Genomic DNA, 20,315 nt, shown 5'->3' with positions numbered 1-20,315 from the left:
TCAGACACTTTCTCTTATTTAATGATCCCTATCAGATCATTCCTATTAACCATGGCCCATGAGGTGTATGTATTGTATTTTCTTCCCATTGTTTCCCAAATAATATCAGAATCAGATCTAAAAAGAAGCAATCACATTATCCAGCTCATATAATCCCGCGAGGTAGCTGGGCACTTGATTTTGATGTAAAACCTTTTGTGTGGGGAACGGTATCAAAACCTTTTATCTTTGTGCCCCCCTTTACCATTTCCATGGCGACAGCCTACGTGATGATGTAGATGACCTGGAAGACCTTGGTTTTCCACCACCCCCCTCTCCATTTTTCTCCGCCATATTGGCAGCCTTCCAGCCCACAGTGTGTGACGATGCTGAAGAGGCGTGGCGTTGTCATATCAGCCAACTTGTGACAGACTCAGATGGGTCCTGCGCTGTCTACACTTTTCAAGTCTTCTCATCTCTCTTTAAGGTAGATCACAGGAATTATTAGTTGAAAACATTCATAATTCATCGCACCAGATGAATAATGAATGTAGATTTTTGTCCCTTTGTTTTTGTTGGTGACTATTTTTCTCTTTATTTATTACTTAAACATCAAACAAACGCTCAGATCCAGTAGGATTTACATGCATATAGGCGCAACACTAATTCCTCATCCTTTCTCCCTTTCCCAGAACATCCAGGGTAAATTCTGCACATTGACAACTGATGTTGCCACTTACCTTGGAGAGGGCTTAAGGGGCATTGGATCAAAGTTCCTCAGGTCCTCACAGATGCTAACCACATGCTCAGATTGTCCCACAATCTACATTGATGCCGATACGGTGAGCATTGCTGGCAGACATAATTGACCTGGCAATGATTGTAGCATGTTGCTTGGACCCGCTCATGGTTGCCTGCAAACAGTGGGAAATGCGTTTTGTGTTGAATTAGTCAGGAACGTCTAATGGACTCAACTCATTTTTCGCCTCCTCCTTTCTCCTTTTTGGTCTTTCTAGATCATGTCCTATGGTCTCCTTGAAAAGATGAAGTTCAGTGCGCTGGAGCTGCAGGAATACCTGGATACCTACAACACCAAAGAGGAGGCTGCTGTATCGGTAAATCAACCCTCTGCACGTTATTGATACATTAGTTTTTATACCCCTGCGCCGTCGACAGCCGTGGCTGGAGGCATTTTGTTTTCGGATTGTCCAGCCGTACGCCCGTACAACAGTATGTCCCATTCTCGTGAATGCAGTATCTCAGGAACAAAAATTTGGCATAAATGTTCACTTGGACTTGGAGATGAACTGATTAGAATTTGGAGGTCAAAGTTCAACGTTACTGTTACTTCATGTCCGCTGACCCCTTTTCGCGAATGCCTGGAGGGAATTTCATTACATCTGGAGTAGACGTTCACTTGGACTCAAGGATGAACTGATTACAATTTGGTGGTCATAGGTCAAAGGTCAAGGTCATTGTGACCTCACAAAATTAAGTGTATTTTGTCATTAATTATGACAAAACAGCTTTAATACCTTTTTTATTAATTTCCTTCAAAGTCTTCACTACATATATTATATGAGTCTGGACAGACATGGATGAAAACTGCAACTTGACTGGTTGGCGGAGACATACAATCACAAGGCAGTATTTCTAGTTTTCTTCATGAAAATGTGTGACTAACAAAATATTCACCAACTCTCCTCTTTCCCATCCTCTTCCCCCACTCTTGATATCCTACATTTTTTCCTTCAGTGGCTGAGGAACTGTAAGGACACATTTCCCAGGTGTCCTGGTGACAGTGTAGTTACCTGCCAGCCTGGAGACTCAGAGGAGAAGGTGCGGGCAAATTATTTTAGAAGTTATTTACTGTTATTTACTGAGTTTACAGGCAAACTTGCTCAACATATAGGTAACTTCTTCATCTGTGCTTAGTATTTCTGTTTCTCTTTGCCTCTTTGCTCCTCTGTGATTTTTTCACACTGAAATGTTTGCTCTCTCTGCCTGTTTGCTGTGTTATCTATTTAGTCCTCCTGATTTTTTTCCCCCTAGCCACCAAGAACTAATTGAAATTTAAAGTTGCAGGGTTTTATACACTGTTGACTAATTCTTGCTAGCTTTACTGTGAATAGTTGTGGTTTATACTGTGCTGGGCATGTGTTTGATTGACGCTTTGTCTTCCTCTCACCTCACTCTGATGCCCTAACATGCTCTCTCGCTGTCTAGCAAATGGAGTCTCTTGCAGTAAGTTCTCTTACAAGTTTCTTCACTTCACTGCCGTAGATTCCTCTTAAATAAACTGCTTAATTCATTTTGCACAAGACAAGCCGCCAGTTCTGTTACTGTGTGTTTGTATTCCTTTGCATGTGTGTGCATGTGTGACGTGTACTCTTCAGAATGTGTGACCGTGTTATTGTGTCTGCGTGTTCCTCTGCTACTGATGAATCTGACTCCGTTTCTTCTGTAATGTCTTCTAGCAACTGGAGCTTTGTCAGCGACTCTACAAGCTGCACTTCCAGCTTCTCCTACTCTTCCAGTCCTACTGCTCGCTCATTGGTCAAGTTCATGCCATCAGCTCTGTGCCTGAGGTGAGCGAAATCATAATTCATAAAGATATCACATACAGTCTTAACACAGCAGCCTCTTTTATTGGTTCTATGTTGTATGTGACAAGATTTAATATACAAGTAATTATTTGCTGAGTCAAATAGATTAAATACTAATACTGTGGATGTTTCTCTACTTGACTGTTGGGTGTGAAAAGATGTGTGTTCCGTGATTATCAGTGACCCCCTGCACTTTTTTTTTTAGCTGCCCCACAGTGCATAGAGCAATGCGGGAGCAACAGTGTGGCTGGCAGTAAAGTTTAAAAACTGAGTCTGGTCTTAAAATGAACGAACCACAAAAACAAACTGCGAGGGGAGTAGAGATGAGTGAAGGAAGCGGAGGGCAGCACAGTGCTGGAAAGCAGCAGGCAGGGCAGCGTGACTCATTTCTGTTGGCCGCTCTGATACTCTCAGCTCCGGTGTCCGGCTGACAGAGCTTTTAGCAGCCCAGCAGGAGAGAACACAGTGTTTACATGCACTGTAGTTAACTGGTTACTGTAAATCCGCGCATACATGCAACAGGTCAGTAATCAGATTTCTCCCCGACCCCAGACTCTATTTTAGAAGCATGCCTTGGCAGAGAGACAAAGCACAGCTTTCCTTCACAGTGCAAATGTGTCTAAATTCAACATATATTCAAACACTCAGCAGTGCAAACCTACTTATTTAGACTTCTAGAGGTTACTTTGTGTTTGTTTCAGTTGTAGTCTGACTTTGGATGGAATTATTTTAAATACAGGGACAAATCACCACGTGAAACGATCTCTGCTGTAACCCTCCCACTGTGCTGTTACTTTCCATCTGTGATGTCTCTGTTGTGCATATGCAAACTTGTTAAAAGCCAATTAGAAACCTGGGTACACGTATACATGGACAAGAAAGCGCTGTTCTCGAGGAGATTCCAAGAAAACGCAGTAGGTTTCCATAATCCCCTACTGCGTTTACAGAAACCAGGTTTCTGGTTTATATGACATTTAAGAAATTTCTCCAGCTTACTGGAGACACTCAACTGTAACCTGGTTACTTAGGTGCTCATAAATGCACTGAGTACGTCTAGATTACGTCTGTCTTTTCCATGTCTGTACTGCAATTTTGTTTTACTCTTTTGATATCAGCCAACATACGATATGATAAAATCTCTGTGATATACCTATACAGTATATCTGTGACACAGTATATGGGATAACGTTGGCCCTAATGGCAACAAATGAAAAGATGTTACACCGTTGCTGTATCTACCTACGTCCATGAATGGCTAATTCACTCTTACAGAGTTGCCAGGTTGTTATGAGATCATTTTAATCATCATTTAATTAACATATAACATTTTTAAATAAATCTTTTTTTGATAAAAGTTTTAAAATGCTGTTGAACTGAACAAAACACTTTTCCACACTGCTGTCTGCTAAAGTCAATCTTCAATATTGAATGAAATGATATGTTTGTTCTTCTGTGATTACATAAAAGCTCGCTCACACACACACACACACACACACACACACAAACACACACGCGCTCAACCACTAGCTTTTTCCATCCCACCTCGTAGCTGCTGAACATGTCTCGAGAGCTCACTGATCTGAAGACCAGCCTGCAGGCAGCAGAGGCAGCTGTGGCCAGCGACCTGGAGCACAAACACTTGGCCCACACTCACGCACATGCCACCCAGGTGGCGGCCATGGTCGTGCCCAGCTTCCCCACCTCAGAGGCAGCTGTGCAGGCCATACTGGAGTGCCTTAAGAACCACGAGTTCACCAAAGCTGTGCGCTACATCCAGGAGTGCAGGTGAGTAACAATTCTGTCTACAAAGCTGCTACACTAGGTAATGATCAGATCAGCATCAAGTAGTTTGGGCTGATATTTAATATCCTAAAATATGGATATTTTTATGCCCCAGCATTACATTTACTCTGTGGTTTTGGGTTTTTGTTTGTGTTTTCTTTACTCTTGAACTGTTTTCAGTATTAGCAGCACTTCTGCAGTGTTTGTTAAAATAAACGTTTGCTTTATAGAGCTGCAACACTGGCTTCTACTATTGAAAATGAATAAAAGCCCAGTATTGGACCTAATCAAAAACTAATGTATGTTTTTTTACCCAACGTTCAAAACCTCTTCTTGCTCTCCCTAATCAGCCCTCATGCAGAAAATGACTACCTGAACACACTGTCACATGTACCCACAAAACATACAGTATCCTCTTCACATGCACACACAGCGCACTGTTCTCTTTATAGACATCTATCTTATTGACCTGTCACACTTTCCTTTTTATCTCATTTTCAGGAGGCAGTGGCCCAACGGAGTGTTCGGTGGCAGCTCAGAGAGCGAGGTCCAGACGCTGCTCAATATCTACTTTCGCCACCAGACGCTGGGCCAGACGGGCACCATTGCCCTGGTCGGTTCCCGCCAGGACCTCAGCCTGATCTGCTCCAAGCTGTTGGAACTCAACGGGGAGATCCGCGACATGATCCGCCGCGCCCAGGGTTACCGGGTTGTCACAACCTACCTCCCCGACTCCAGCGTCTCCGGGACCAGCCTCTGACAGGACCTCAGGAGCCCCCCACCCCCTCCGTCCCCACCCTTACCTCTCCCATCACTGCAGCCATTGACCCTTCCAAAACCACCTCCACCTCCCTCGCTGCTATCTCAGCCTGCTCCCACAGAGGAGACCCAGCACCCACATACCTGGCCATTGCCTCCTCCTGTGTTTCTGCTGCCGCGGCTGCACAGCTCCAGACAGATACCTGCCTACCGCCCTGCCCAACACTAAAACCAGACCCACATTTAGACCGTGACCCAAACCTCTCTCCGCTCTCCTCATCCTCCACTGTAGACTCTGATTCCTCTTGGCTAGATTTTCCAAGACCCCCGGACCTGTTCTCATCGCACAGCTGCTCAAACACACCAGGCCAACCAGATTTTACACTGCCGCACACACAAGAGCCAAAGAGGAGTTATTGTGATGAGAGCACACATCTTTATCATCCTTTCAGAGGACATTCATCACATAGTCCGCCACTGTCACATTTACACAGCAACAGACACCTGATGTCATGTCTTACATCTAACACACTACTGACTGTAGCCTCAGAACCAACTTTGCTTACACGTTCTGAAACGAATGCATCACCCATCCCCCCCCGGGTCTCCCATCTCCCCCATTTCCCCTGCTCTCCATACAAACACTCAAGCCCATCCCCAATTCTAGACCCGGGCCATGACACAGTCTTAACCTGTGGCCCTTCCCCGTCTTCGTCCCTCCTTCCTCCCCCACCTCCCCCTCCCTGTCCCACCGATCCAGGAGAGGCTGCAGCATGGGGTTGTTGTTGCTCCCTCGGTGGAGCTGCTACGCCCTTATCCCGCTACCTGGGGAAGGTGGGGCACGCCGCCCTGCCCCTGTTGAAAGCAGGGGGGCTCCTGAATAATGAACCGTCAGACGTCCAGACCTGAGACGTCAAACTCACCATGACAGAGGACCTTTAGAGCTTAGACCTGTATGAATCCAGACACCTGAAACTAACTATTCCTGACCAACCCTCAGATCTTTGTATCTGAAAAGGAGATGACATGCCAGGGAGACCTGGAGATTTCCACTTTTAAGGACATTGAGTCATGTCCCAGACCTAATGGGATGCATCACTGAACCCACTGGATACTACGAATTACTGTATGATGATAAAGATGACCTGATGTGATTCCATCCATACGGCTACATGTTGCAAAATTGATGTGCTCTTAGTTTAATTCCTGCTCGATGGTCGTCACTCAGCATCTCATCTGTTCTGCACCTGAGGACCTATGAAGGCACTTAGCTTGGATTTCTAACTTGCTTCCCAGAGGAACTCGAGACTTGATTGAACTTGACTGACTGTTGCTGCATCCTTCAGGAAGGACATAGTTTGCTGGTAGTAAACACCAGAGACAGTGAGGAAACTACCTGTGACACTACATAATATCACTGGCAAAGTTTTCGCTATTGCACTAAATAGAGTTTTGGTATTAGTTTAAAAAAATGTTACAGAAAAGGCAGTTATGGTACTGTTTGTTTTGTTACTGAGAGAGAAAAGGCTGTCACTTTTACTGAGAAGGAGAAGCCCACATCTGGAGTAACTTTTCTCTCCGGTTGTGTCTACTGTTTTGAGACCTCCTTAGGAGGGATTGTGCAATGCATGACCCAGTCGAATGCTTTCTACTGTACACTAGGCATCCCCTTTTACTCCCTTAAAAGTCTGACCTCTCCAGACCGACTGAAAGACTGATTGCGAAAGAGCAGATGCAGAATATTCAAGCGTAATTCCTGATGCTGCTCTTGCTCCGTTTATATTCTGTATCAGTGAACCAGCTTGTCCTCTGATTACTGTTGTAAACACTGGTAGACTAATCATGCCCTTATCTGTGCGCGGCACACACTCCTCTGTGGCTAGTTGTAGCATCATTAGTGAGTGTGCATACTGTATATTTCTCACCGTCCTACACTGTAACACTTTGACCTTACGTGTTCACATGCCAAGAGGATGGTGCATGTATACACTCAAATATTTTGTCTGTCTGTATACTGATAATAGTTACGGGCACACAACCATAGTAGCAAATGTTTGTGTGTGGTTTGCAGTTACCTTACATGTAAGGGAATGCTGACATTCAGCACTCATTGATGTTCACAGCAAAACCTGTGCTACTACTGAAGTCGAACACTTCCTGTTGTCAGCCCTTTTTGTGACTCTTCCTTGTTTCCCCTCTAGCAGTCACCTGCCCTTTGCTGTACAAATGTCTTTTTCCTATTTATATCTGATCAGCTATACGTCGACACTCATTTGACCTAGGTTTTATATTGATGTTTGTTCTCTCAAATCAAACTGCCATGCATGCATCTTCTGTGTACTGTATGGAGTGTTGGAAATATTTATTGACAAAATCATTTTATCTGAAAGATATGTTTGTATGAGGTACAAAAGGGAGCTTTAAGCTCGTGCGGGTATGGTTTTTTTTTTTCCCCCCCCGTGTCTGGGAGAGAACGTGTGTGCATGCCGAACAAGAAATTGCACATTTTTAAAGCTTTTTAGATGAAGACTGTAGTTGTTTTTTTTCAACTTGTAAATACTTTTACAGTCTTTGTGAAGTTGTTTTGAGTTGATGCTCTGTACAAGTCGGTGTCAAAGTAAAGACATTTAAATTATTTCTTGTGTATTCCACTTAAAACTCTCACATCACACATTGTACATTTTTTAGGTTGGATATGCAATTTAACATTCTTTAACATGTGTATTTGAAATCTAGGACTATTCATTTGTTATAACCCATATAATGACAAGTCTTGTGTAAAGCCTCAGCACCAACCAATTTGCTTTTCATTGACACTAAAGTAAAGAACATAATTTCTTGGCAAAGATCATTTAGTGTTCCCTTTGTTGATTAGGATAATCTGCTGAAAGTTGCACTCGATCAGCATGAGTCAAACCAAACTGAGCTGCTAGGGCTCTAAAGGATCGTGCCAAGTTATACGCGACACGTCAAGGTCTCAAATGAATGAGCGTAAATTCAATAATCTACAAGAATTTAATGTTTTAGGTGCAATATGTTTTTTTTTTATAAACTTTATTCTTGCAAAAATAAGTTTTCATGTTTAGTTAAGCACCAGGATTGGTGGAGGGAAACAAAGACAGCCCTCTTGAGATGTTTTCTCAAACAACCAGAGATTCAGCTACTCACTGGTTGAAGAACAAATGAATCTCTTCAAGTCCGTTACTGGAGGCAGTTTCCATCGTGACATGTACAGCTACTACATGTCTGCCGACATGAGTGACACGGCCTCACCCTCGGTAACAACTGCCATCAGATCTACATGAGGAATAGGCGGCTCTAGGCCGGCGCGAACACCCTGGGCGAGCTCAGACAATGTATTTGAAGCTGTAGGTGGCGTCGCAGGACAGCCTCATGCCCTTGCAGCGACAACACAGGTCCTGACGGTGAGGCCTCTTCATGTTAATGTGCCTCTGCTTCTTCTCACAGGTGCAGCAAGTCTGAGAGCAACCCTGAGACAGAAGGGGGGAGGCAAGAGAAGAAAGAACAAAACAAGTCAGTCAGGGAATATATGAAGCTTCCAGAGACTGAAAAAGCACCAGAAACCTGACAGTGCAACATTCCTTCTTTGAGCAAGTCAAGTAAATTTACCTTGCAGAGGATTGGCTCCACTCTGTAAGGGTTAAACCCTACCTGGCACTTCCGGCAGAGCTGCTTGTAGTACACCTGACAGGATAAAAATTACTCTGTAGTCGTCTCTCAAATGTAAACATGAGGTAGTGCATGTTAATCAAACACTGTGGTAAATAACGGACCAGTTACCTTACTGGTTCCAGAGATGCACCATACGTAAGCACTCTCCCACCGGATGTTGCACTTTTTGCAGTGGAAAAAGCCATACCTCTGCTCCAAGAACTAAAGTTTAAAAAAAAAAAAAAAACGAAATTTCCTGAGCTCATTTGTGCAGAGCCATTGCACGAGATTATGTTGTGATGAAGGTAGGTCTATCTTTATGGCATAGTGAGTGGAGACATTAATGCAGGAAACACACACACTAGGTCGGAAAGTCCCAAACTCTCATGGTCAGAAACAACTGGATTACCAACTGGGCAAAGTTGGCAGCTGGCACAGGGACCCCAGAAGCCCAGGGGCCTCAAAAGCACCAGGTTTAATGTTTTATGTTGTAAAATCAATTTTGGAAATAGCCACTTTTTTTTTTGTGGCACTTTTTGTCCTACCTTTTTTTGATAATTTCTTTTAACCTTCTATTAACCTTATTTGTGTGTCATTTTATATCACCTTATGTTTCTTTCATATCCTATGTCTTATTTAAAAGCACTTTTGACTTGTCTTGTTCAAAGGTGCTATGGGGGATGAGGGGCCTCAAGGTTCGATTTTATTACCTTATCTTGAAGCTGAAATCTGATTGTATCACCTTCCTGAGTTCAGTTTTGTGCTTCTGCGTGGCAAAATAATGTCAAATCACCACACAACATTTATATGCCTAGGTGAAATTCCAATATATGTACAGGGTGGTCAGGAAAGTGGGACTCTATAGGGGCCTAGCAGCTCAATATTGCAGGTTAATAATAGTCGAAGACCGCAGAGAGATTCACTTCGGGCCTTACTGGAGCTTTGAGCCGAGGGAGAGCGTGTTCTCTTTGGGGCTTTCTAACACAGAAACCCACCTGAAAGTTGGACCCCTTTGAAGACTGGCGGAAAGTTGTCTTAAAGTCCTTCACTGTGTCCTCCCCGCTGTGATCCGCCTCGGCATCCCTGTCAGACTCCCCTTGTTCCGCGGCTTCGACCTCGCCATCACTTCCCCCGTCGTCGTGGAGTTTCTCCGGGAAGATCCTGCGGTCAAACACCGCCGAGTAGATGGAGACGGGCCTCAGGAAGCGCAGGTTGCTCCCCGGCGGCGTGTTGTACGGCGCCCTCCCGCTCGGTCCGAACAGATCCGGGCTCCTGGGGGATTTCGAGGACGCGGGATGGTCGCTTTCCAGGCCGAACAGCGTCTTGGGACCCAGCGAGCACTGGACGATTTTATCCACTTTGGCGTTCACCTGCACGCCGCACTCTCTGGTGTTCGCTTTCCTGAGCGGAGGGGACACACTGGGGCTGACTTGGGCCAGGATGGCCTTGCAGAGCTCCAGGTAGTTGAGGCCCTGGGGGGTCATGAAGCGGCCCTCTCGCTTTCCCCAGCCGCTGCCCGGAGCTGGGGGAGCGCAGACCGGGTTATCGCAGACGTTGTACGGAGGAAACGTGGACAGGTACCCCTCCATCCTGGAGCCATGAAACCAGTCCAAGTGCTTCCTGCTGAGATTTATACAGTTGCCTTCTCGCAGCACTAATTGGTTAATTGAGAACAGGGGCGTGTGGGCTCTAATTGAGCTGCCATATACACAAATATTAAGAATTATTCAGCTAAGGCAGGTTTTAAAAAAAAAAAAAAAAAAAAAAAAAGGGGGCTAGGCATGAGCCCATATCAAATATTGTGCTATTAAATTTGCTGTCGACCCCAGAGATCCTTCAGGATGCCTTGAGAGGCGTAGGGCCTGTGCATGAAGTGCGATTCATTGTGAAGCATGGGCATTGGGTGACCCCTTTTTATGACGTGTGTAGCTGTACCTTAGCCTCGTTCAGGGGTGCTATGGGGGATAAGGGCCTCAAGGTGGGATTTCTTTGGATCTTTGAGTCAATTAAAAAAAAAAAAAGGAGAATTCCTGTTAAACGTCGGATAACATTTAAGTGTATTTGTCATTTCATGCAGCCTAATTGGATTTAATTTAAAAGATTTTTTTCTTTCGCCCTTTCCTTTATTTCTTCATTCTTCTCCCATGAAATATACCTACTCCAAAAAATAATTCATTCAGCACCAAAATTTCTCTGCTGAAACCGGGGGAAATGCATCTACGCATCTGTAAACCTGAGCTGCAAACAGCTTTAATAAAACATGCTTTGAAGCTAATATTTCAAACATATTACCCTCAAAATGTGCTAAATATGAATGTCTTAGTGTTCTGCAGTATAGTATAGAGTGCAGATCTGAAACATTATATTTGAGCTCCCCCTGTAGCTCCTGCTGATCAGGGACCCTTCATACAAAGACATGCAGGTGATCTTCGAGACATCTGTTCCTTTTAGTTTGAGTGTCTGTACAGCAGTGTGGTACAAGGATCCTTTTCTCTAGTTTAAAGTCGAGTGGCTTTTTCGGGGAAAAAAAAAAAATCAGTGAAAGGAGAGAAAGTAATTGCTCTGATAACATCAAAGAAGAACAGATGTTCCAGAGTCGGAAAGTGCCATATAAGTGAACAGGTTAGCAGGGCGAGGAAAGGGATGAATGAACGGATGCATAGTAGCCTCAAACGTGTCAGAGAGAAGGCTGCATGAGCAGTGACTTGATGAAATGCCCTGTAATGGGCAGGGATGCCTTTAAAAATATGAATAGCGCTATTGAGAAGCAGCTAATGGGTTGTAAATATAGTTCAAACAGAGGAAACATGCATGTCATCCTAATGAGAACATTATGTTTCTGTGACCCTGTTTCATTTGTGAGATCATTTTCGCGCACACACACACACACACACACACACACACACACACACACACACACACACACACACACACACACAAAAACCCTCTCGTCTGAAACACAGCCTTCTGCTGCGTTCATGTGCTGTCGGAATAATAGGGCGTCTGTTTTGGAGCTAACCCAAAAAGGCAGTAAAGGCAACTGTAAAAAAAAGCAATTAGTAATGCAAGATGTGCATTACTGTTATTTATCTATTTCAATGTCTATTTGACTTATAGGCTGTAGTCTAACTTGCACATTTTTACATGAATAATTAAAATGTTGAGTCATTTTTTTCTCCTAATTTTGCACCACAACGATCAGACTACATTGTTGAATTTACTTACAAAGGAACTAATATTTTACTTGTCTGTTTTTAAATGTTAAAATATTTAACCAGTCATAGGATAAAACACACCTACTATAATCCGCATTCTGAGCAGCACTGAGTAAACAAAATCTGCTTCACATGCTATGAACAACTTTATTTATAAACTAGTGTAGGGGAATGACGGATACATTTTTTTTTTACACATGCATAAACAGTTTCATTGTAAAATTATAAGGCAGGGAAAATATAAAAAATTATATCACAGAACCAAAAATACCAATAATTTCACAGTCAAATAAAACATGAAAGAACAAATAAAAAATTCTCAATAATATAAAAAAAATGATGAATTTGTAATTATTTATTTGATGTGATAGGAGGATACGAGCATCACCTGAAGGGCACAGTAGACCTACACGGAGTCGCTCTATAGGTGGCGCTGTGCCCTCATTGATGGTCCGTACCCATGGGCACAGAATCTACACATATTGGCGCCATTTTGGAGCTAGGAGGGGGAAGAGAGCTGCAGAGGAGGACACGATTGATCACAATTCACCGTAACAGGTAAGAAAATGCACATATAATCAAATCCCGTTGATTTAAGTGTAGCAGTATTTTCAAGCGCTTCTGCGTGAAACGAGGTACAACTCAGGATGTATCCGCGGAGTAGCCGGGTTTCCACCGCTAAGAAGTGAAGCGCAGCCCGCCTTGCTCGCCTGTGTTCTCGGCAGCCGTGTCCCGATTCACGGCGCTGGTTGACCTGGTCCTGCGGCGCAAAATGGTTAGCTAGGCAAATACAAACCCACCCGCTAGGTTCAACGTCCCAACAGCACGAGCAAACAGTGACTCGACTCGGTTGTATGACTTCGGTCGGAATATCGATATAACGGTGGTTAACCGGGTTGTTTGGTTCAGTGTAACGTTACCATCCGTCCGCCCTCTGTCACTGAGATTGCTGCTGCTGCTGCTGCTGCTGCTCCTGCTGCTGCTGCTGCTGCTGCTAACGTTAGCTCGGCAACGCTAGCGAAATGTGCAAACCAGCTAGCTGGCTAACTGCAGCTAACTAGATTAGCCACGGTCAACATTACAGCAACAAGGAGCCCGGCTACAGCACAGTCCCTGGCCTTGACATGCTGCTGTACCATAACAATAAGACCCCCCCCTCCCCATTCATACAGTGTTTTCTACTGTATGTTAACTCACATTAACTTTACCGTAGAAATAAATTGAACCTAACGGTAATAGTAATCCAGCGGCAGAAAAATCATTTCACTGTGAGCGTTTTTTTTTGTTTGTTTTTTTTTATTGCAGAGACGTTGTCTCGTATCGTAAATGGTTTATTTAGTGGTTGATCGGCTGCGTAACGGCTACATTTGCCAGACAGCGGAGGAATATTTAACTTTTTCTAATGAGGCTCCAATATTATTGAAAGCAGCACACCCAGTGTCGTGCACAGTTATTGCTTTATTATTATTATTATTATTATTATTATAACGTTCTCCAACAACAAAAGGATTTGAGCGAAGGAGTAGCGGCAGTAGAAACCACAAAGACAAGAGGAGGTACGGTTGGGCACCGCATGGTAACTGAGTTAGGAGCCAGCGCATTATGTTTTGACAGCTATCAGCCTGTGGTTATTGATCACTGATTATTGTGGATTTGTTTAACCGATCACAGGCTGCTTAGAAGTCTCTGAAATATCGGATTAATTCGCCATGTAGTAAGGATTTCTGTTACTAGAAAGTTGTGTCATTGGGATTTGTTATCATATAACACTATAACAGTCAGTTCCATTAAAGATAACTTTCCTAAAAAAGCCGAATTGGAGTTTGACGTGTTAACTTATGCCGGCCAAATAAAATGATTGTGTTTCAGCTTGTACACATGTTTTCTTGTTTACTGTGTTGTTTAAATGGCTGTGCACAAAACCACATTACACAGACTAGTGTTTCATCGGGAACCACTGGGTAGCAGTTTTGGTTGGAGTTCATTTTTTGTTTTGGTAATTTCGTCGTCCCTTTTTCTAGCTCTAATGCGGGCTAGGGCCCTTCAACTTCATTTTTACGAAGTGAAAGGAAAACTGAGCAAAATAATTTGTAGTCGAATTCTTGCTCTGCAAAGCCACACTGGTAGTCTGTATTCTTGTTTCTCTGTGATGGTTTGTCTGTCTTGCATGGATCGAGAGGAGAAAAAAATGTCTGCGCTGAGACATGTGATTAAGCAGTGTTGTCTGTTTGTAGGCGACATGTCATATGGCTTCCCTTGCAGTGTGGCTTCTTTTGAGGTTTACTCCAACCTCACTGTCTCATTCCCATAACCTTTGGATGTGTTTCAGTTCCTCATTCACTGCTTCATTGCTTTTTCTGGCTGGTCATCACTGGCTCAGATATTGGCAGAGACATGCTCCGTTCAGTAAATTCTGTCTGTTTCATTTCATTTCATCTGGGCGAAACTGAACTCTTTGCCAGTGCTTCTCTTTTCAGTGGGTTTCCCTCACTTTGTGCCTATATGGAGATCATTGAGTTCACCCTTAAGACCAGCGCAACTGGCAGCAGACAGGGGGAGGACCTGTCCTCCCCTCTTGATCACCCATTGGGTTAAAACCAAGGATGGCTGTGTCAAGGTTAAGACTAGGTTAGGAGAATTGCTCTGAGTCTTCATGCTGGCAGCTGTGTTAAAGGGCTAAAGTGGGGAAAGCAGAAGCAGCAGACAGATAGGAAACCCTCAATGGGGGGTAAATGTGTTCCACTGTGATAAACCAGTAATGAGTTGAAAGTAGCCCATGTTCAAGAGGTTTAGTGTTGGGTAAAGCTTGACTGTGTGTGATTATTTACTGCTGCTTCTTGTTCAAAGTGAAAATTTCCCTGATGGATGGTAGCCAGACAGACCCCTTAAGTTGAGAAATACTCTTCTGTGATTGGCTGCCAGGGCTCTCTGTGTGTCAGTGTGGTAGATGGAGAGAGAGAGAGATGGACTCAAATTTGGCAGCAGCTGTGGGGTGGAACAGAAGGTCAGAATCAAGCAATTTGGCAGCCTGCCATTGTCCAGTGTGCACATTTGCCCCCTCTTGCGTGTGTGTGTGTGTGTGTGTGTGTGTGTGTTTAGAAAAGCTCAAGTACAGCTGCAGAAAATTGTTGGGTTGTGATTTAAAAACTCAGTATTGTGGTCTGGCCTCCGAATCAAACCCAGAAAGTGCTTTTGTCAGACGACAGACCTACTGACCCAGACTGCTTCACAATAATCAATTGTCCTTCAGTGATAAAGGCAACATAAATTATGAGAAATCACAAACAAGACTGTAGTTACAGAAGAAAAGTCCATTTGCCTATTCATCTAAAGCCTTTAGTACCAATATATATGCAGTGCTGCTTTTTTTTTTTTTTTTAATTTAGTTAGGTATCTTGGAAAGGTAGTATAACCGTGTTTTGATTGTCCCCTGGGAGGGGTGGATTTTGTGGAGTGAGAGATATATACGCAGGGCAAAAACAGTTTTTATGTTCATCAGCCACAAATGCTAATGCATACAACATTTCAGACAATTTTGGTACTTAAGCAGTGAAAACAGGTACCAAAAGCGGTGCCAAGGGCTATGGGCCGTGACCAAGCTCCGTCTTTTCATTTTTCCTAACTGTCGCTCAGCTGTCATTTAGGATATGTCAGATGCCACTTGTAAGTTTTGACTATACCTGGAGAAATAATGTATTTTACTACTTTTTTGTCTTTTTATTAAATTTTAACAGTTGACCTCTTCAAACACATTATACTACAGTTATATCACAGGAGTCAAAATGAGATGACATGTTTGTTACTAATTAAAATCAAAAAGGGCTACCTGAATTGCACATGCTTGTATAATTAAGGTGCAGAGTTTTTTATTCAGATACTGAGCAGGACAGTATTACAGTAGGATAATAAAAACTAAAGAAAAATGAAGTAAAGCATTGTTGAGCTCCAGTTGATGATTATTTTCATTATTGATCAATCTGCCGATTCTTTTCTCAAATTAATTGTTTTGACTATAAAATGTAAGAAAATAGTGAAAAGAATAAGATTGTTGTAACTTCCCACAGCCCAAAGTGATATCTTTAAATGTCTTATTTTATGCGACCAACAGTCCAAAACCCAAAGAGATTTAGTTTATTATCATGTTTGACAAAAAAAAGCACCCATGAAGTGTGAAATTGTCCACAAGTCTCCGAGAGCCAAAGGTGAGGTCTTCAACTTGCTTGTTTTGTCCAACCAACAGAGCAAAATCCAAAGCTATTCAGTTTACTGTCGCCTATGACAAACAAAAGCAGTAAATTCTCACATTTGAGATCATGTGAATGTTAGGCCTTTTTTTTCCCTTTTTGAAAATGACTGATTATCAAAATAGGGCTGCAATTAACGGTTACTTTCATTATCGATTAATGAGACGCTTCTTTTCTCGGATCAGTCGCTTATAAAATGTAAGGAAATAATGAAAAGAAGAAGATTGTTATAATTTCCCACAGCCCAAGGTGAAATCTTCAGATGTCTTCTTTATAAGATAAGAACAGTTCAGGACCAATATTCAGTTTACTATCATGTATGACAAAGAAAAGCATCAAATCCTCACCTTTGATAAAATGGAACCAGCAACTGTTTGATGCTTTTGCTTAAATTGGCCAAAAAAGGTTCTATTATCAGAGTAGTCGCGGATTAACTAGTCAATAGACTAATAGATCATTGAACTAATTCTTTTCAATCTAAAGCAAAGTGTATGGTGTCTGACAGGCCAGCCAGCATGTGGGACTTAAAAAGATTTTTAGTGTTTCTGTTTTATTTTAACTATTGCCTTCAAATTAAAATTTAAACAAGCAGTGTTATAAATTCTCAACTGAAGCCATGTATTTGTCACATACTCTGAAAAGAACATTGGGGTTATGAGTCTACAATTTGTTTTGTTTTTTTGTTTTTTTGTTTTTTTCCACAGCATATTTTTAAGGGAAGAAAACTGGAACTCTAAGACTTTTTAAATTAGGACAGAAATTGAGCTAGTTAACAATCTGGAAAATGGAGAGGCAAAGTACACAAATATATGTTTGAAAAAAAGCCTTTACAACCCAATAAAGGCCATGAAGTTGGAATTTCTTGGGAGCTGTTTTTGACTTTCGGTAGTCACCCACAAAAAGTAATAAATGAATTTTAGCAGATTCTTTCCACATGTTTTCCTGAGAAAAAACATCCAAATCCCTGATTGTAAACAACACACACTTAAAGAGTTTTTCTGTGTGCTACACCTTCACCAGCCTGGCAAAGACAAACTAACTATGCAAGCTCAGTTTTGGGGGAGGTCACACCTCCGTTAACCAATATCTTGTGTTAAATCTCTGTAGTCCGTGCTACATTACAGTGGCTCACATCACGGCATTTCAGGGATATCTTTCGGTTTAACTTTTACAAATGCCATATCTGCACTTTTCAATGTGGTTTCTTTATGACTCACAAAAAATCTTGATGTACAACATGATTATTTAATCATCCATCGGAATTCACCATGGGTGATCTGGGGTCTCTGGTGACCTTTTTATAATATGGATAATGGTAACTTAACTCCAAGAAAGAAAACACAGTACTAATTTAGTCAATGAAATGTCAAGTTGCCCATCAGTGTCCCAGGGCCAAAGTTGATGTCTTAAGCTTGCTTGTTTTGTCCAACCAACAGAGCAAATCCCAAATATATTCTGTTTACTCTCATATATTTGACTAACAAAAGCAGCAAATTCTCACACTTGAGACATTGTGAGTGAAAGGCTTTTTTTTTTTTTTTTTTTTAATTACTGATTATCAAAATAGCTGCAGTATTGTCAATATTTGATAGACTAAATGATAATTTAATCAAGAAAATAATTGGCAGACTAATCGATAAGAAGAATAGTAATAATAATAATTGTCAATAGTTGCAGCTGTTCTTAAAATATTGATAGGATATGTATAAAAGTTAAAGTAGGAGACGCAGACGACAATCAGCTTTGCCTCGGGAGGTAGAGCTGGTCTTCACATTAATCACAGGATCGGTGGTTTGATCCCCAGCTCCTCCAGTCCATGTTTCAAAGTGTCCTTGGACCAGGACATTGAGCCCCAAATTTCTCCCAGGCCAGTGCCTTGCATGGTAGCTTGCTGCCAATGGTGGGTGGGTGGGTGAATGGGAGGCAAATTTGAAAGCGCTTTGGATAAACTTATTGAATTACAAACACACAGTCAACTTGTTGCTGTAGAGTGGCGTTAGTGTTAATTTTCACTCACAAACAATCTTTGGCTGAGTACACACGTCGGCTTGCAGACGGCACATAAACCAGACAGCAGACAGAAAAGTCTCATTTTAGCCATTACATAGAATTAATGTTAATTAGCTACAGCTGATATAGGCGATATATTGAATTAATTCAGTTAATTTGAAGTTTCATTTTCTCACTTTGTAAAATGTCTATATCTTAAAAATGTAGTTATTACAACATTCATAAAAAGGTATTCAGTCGAACATAAGGTAGATGATAGCACCCGATCAATACAGGATTTTTAAGCTTGATGCTGATACCGATATTTGAGGATTTTAAAAAAATCTGATAATGATATATATATATATATATATATGCCGATGTTCATTTTTTTAACAAATGCATAAGATAAAGCTTTTTGATGGGATCCCTTACATGTAGTTATTGAGGGGTGGCATGGGGAGAGCCTGAATCAGCTTTCTCTTTCATTACATGTCTCAATGTGCACATATTTATTTCCAGTTCTTCCCCACTGATTTGAGAATCCTTTTATTATCATTTCTAGCCAGCTGTTTTGAAATGTAATGGCCAGACAGCAGCTATAGGGTTTAGCATTGATTCTGAAAAGGCACTGTGTCTCAGCTTTAAACATTTGAGACAAACTATTGGTATAATATCCTTGGTGAAAATCAGACATGCGTTTCCAATCTACCAATTTTATGTGTACTGACGTGATTATAGTCACCTTTATGTCCTTTAGGCAGAATGAGTATAATCCTATATGTTAATGGCTCATTAGCTGTCTTCCATTGACAAGCCATGACATAATTTAGCAACACATAAACTGCAAGTGTGGTTTTTATAGTGGCTGACAGTGCTTTATTGACACGTGAGAAAATTCTAGGGCTGCTGTTTATCTACTCGCTAGAACTGTCTTACTGACACACAGCTGTCAGGCTGATTTATGTTATACCGGCTTATTCACTTTATACAAAAGGAGAAATGGGGGTGCATGGTTTATTATCATTCAAACAATGTATTACCGCTGAAAATGAGCGCCTAACCCTAAAGACTCACGTCCACAAACGCTGACTCCGTTTGGCTCTGCGGCACTCATTTGAGCTGATCTCAGTGATTAATGTATTGTCAAAGTATTGGACGGGCTCTAGCAGATGATAACTGGCTACATCATCTATTCTGAGTCACAGCAGTCCCCTTAACTGTGATGGGAATAGATGAGGAAACTAGCATGAAAACAAACCAAGACAGGCAATATGTCTGAGGCAGTTTTTTAAGATTGTAGTCTTCTTTATTTATTTATCGGTCGCAAAACATCAGACTCTGTTCCATAAGCTAAGTTACCTCTGTTATACTCTAAACTCCAGGGAAGAGCCCTTGATCTCAAGCCTTATTGCTGTAATTAATCCAATGCTGTATTAAATGCTTTAGATATTTTATGAACCTCCACTATGGATATAGATAGATATAGAGATATAGAGATATAGATAGAGAGATATATCTATATAAAAAAAAAAATATTTTTTTAACATTACACACTTTTTCACCATGCAGACTGTTAATTCATGAACTATGACTCAGGCTTTAGTTTGTCTGACAAAGGGGATGTAGGTAAGATGTAGGAGGAAAAGTGAAGTCATTCCTGGGTGGACAAATTTGTGCCTTTTTTCTTTAAAAAAAATATTTTTTAATGGACAAAAAGCAGTGGAAAGGTGGGACAGATCCGTTGAGTAGCCATTTCCGTAGAGCAATGCAAAGTGCAGCATCACTTATCTGGCCATGAGCAGTGCAATAAATTGAAAGTCAATGCACATTTTGCATCATGTGAATGCCCAAAATATGAGCTGGGTGTAAATCCTTGACAGGCTAGAGGACGCAGTAATGAAATCTGGAACATAATGATAGCAGCAGTTCGCAGTGAAAAGTCAGCCTGCTCTCTGAATACAGCAATTTCATCCTAGATTCAGCTTGTAGAATGCTATTACTGTGCTGTGAATACCTTTCTGAATATTTCAGAGGTTGCTCTATTGCAGACTTCTTTTGAAGTATTA

General features: G+C 41.9%; 3 protein-coding genes across 3 annotated transcripts in view; 2 read left to right on the top strand and 1 right to left on the bottom strand.

Annotated features, from left to right (window-relative positions):
* The window catches only part of fryb (furry homolog b (Drosophila)), a 39,595-nt gene extending 34,448 nt beyond the window's left edge, over window positions 1–5,147 (top strand). Inside the window, 8 exon segments of the mRNA XM_040151572.1 lie at window positions 262–466; window positions 672–821; window positions 996–1,094; window positions 1,735–1,818; window positions 2,206–2,223; window positions 2,457–2,567; window positions 4,135–4,370; window positions 4,869–5,147. Coding sequence (XP_040007506.1) covers window positions 262–466; window positions 672–821; window positions 996–1,094; window positions 1,735–1,818; window positions 2,206–2,223; window positions 2,457–2,567; window positions 4,135–4,370; window positions 4,869–5,127 — 1,162 coding nt within the window. The 3' untranslated portion in view covers window positions 5,128–5,147.
* A 2,975-nt stretch (window positions 5,148–8,122) lies between these two features.
* On the bottom strand, window positions 8,123–10,419 carry zar1l (zygote arrest 1-like). Its single transcript, XM_040151573.1, has 4 exons — window positions 9,794–10,419; window positions 8,928–9,020; window positions 8,757–8,831; window positions 8,123–8,617 (listed from the first exon to the last, which is right to left on the bottom strand). The coding sequence occupies exons 1-4, from the start codon at window positions 10,385–10,387 to the stop codon at window positions 8,474–8,476; spliced, it is 906 nt and encodes a 301-aa protein (XP_040007507.1). The 5' UTR covers window positions 10,388–10,419; the 3' UTR covers window positions 8,123–8,473.
* A 2,027-nt stretch (window positions 10,420–12,446) lies between these two features.
* Window positions 12,447–20,315, top strand: part of pds5b (PDS5 cohesin associated factor B) — a 31,177-nt gene continuing 23,308 nt past the window's right edge. The window contains exon 1 of the mRNA XM_040151116.1: window positions 12,447–12,571. The gene's annotated coding sequence lies outside the window, so the exon portion shown is untranslated. The remainder of the gene's footprint in view (window positions 12,572–20,315) is intronic.

The sequence above is a fragment of the Xiphias gladius genome, chromosome 17, assembly GCF_016859285.1.
Source record: "Xiphias gladius isolate SHS-SW01 ecotype Sanya breed wild chromosome 17, ASM1685928v1, whole genome shotgun sequence".
Taxonomy (NCBI): domain Eukaryota; kingdom Metazoa; phylum Chordata; class Actinopteri; order Istiophoriformes; family Xiphiidae; genus Xiphias; species Xiphias gladius.
This window is presented reverse-complemented; position numbering and strand designations above follow the sequence as displayed.

Bases quoted from the DNA above. Each gene is read 5' to 3' on its own strand.
- zar1l (XM_040151573.1), bottom strand. From the start codon at position 10,387: ATGGAGGGGTACCTGTCCACGTTTCCTCCGTACAACGTCTGCGATAAC. The intron at 9,021-9,793 runs GTGGGTTTCTGT...TTTAAACTTTAG, and splicing joins CAAAGGGGTCCAACTTTCAG to TTCTTGGAGCAGAGGTATGG. The intron at 8,832-8,927 runs GTAACTGGTCCG...TTATCCTGTCAG, and splicing joins GCATCTCTGGAACCAGTAAG to GTGTACTACAAGCAGCTCTG.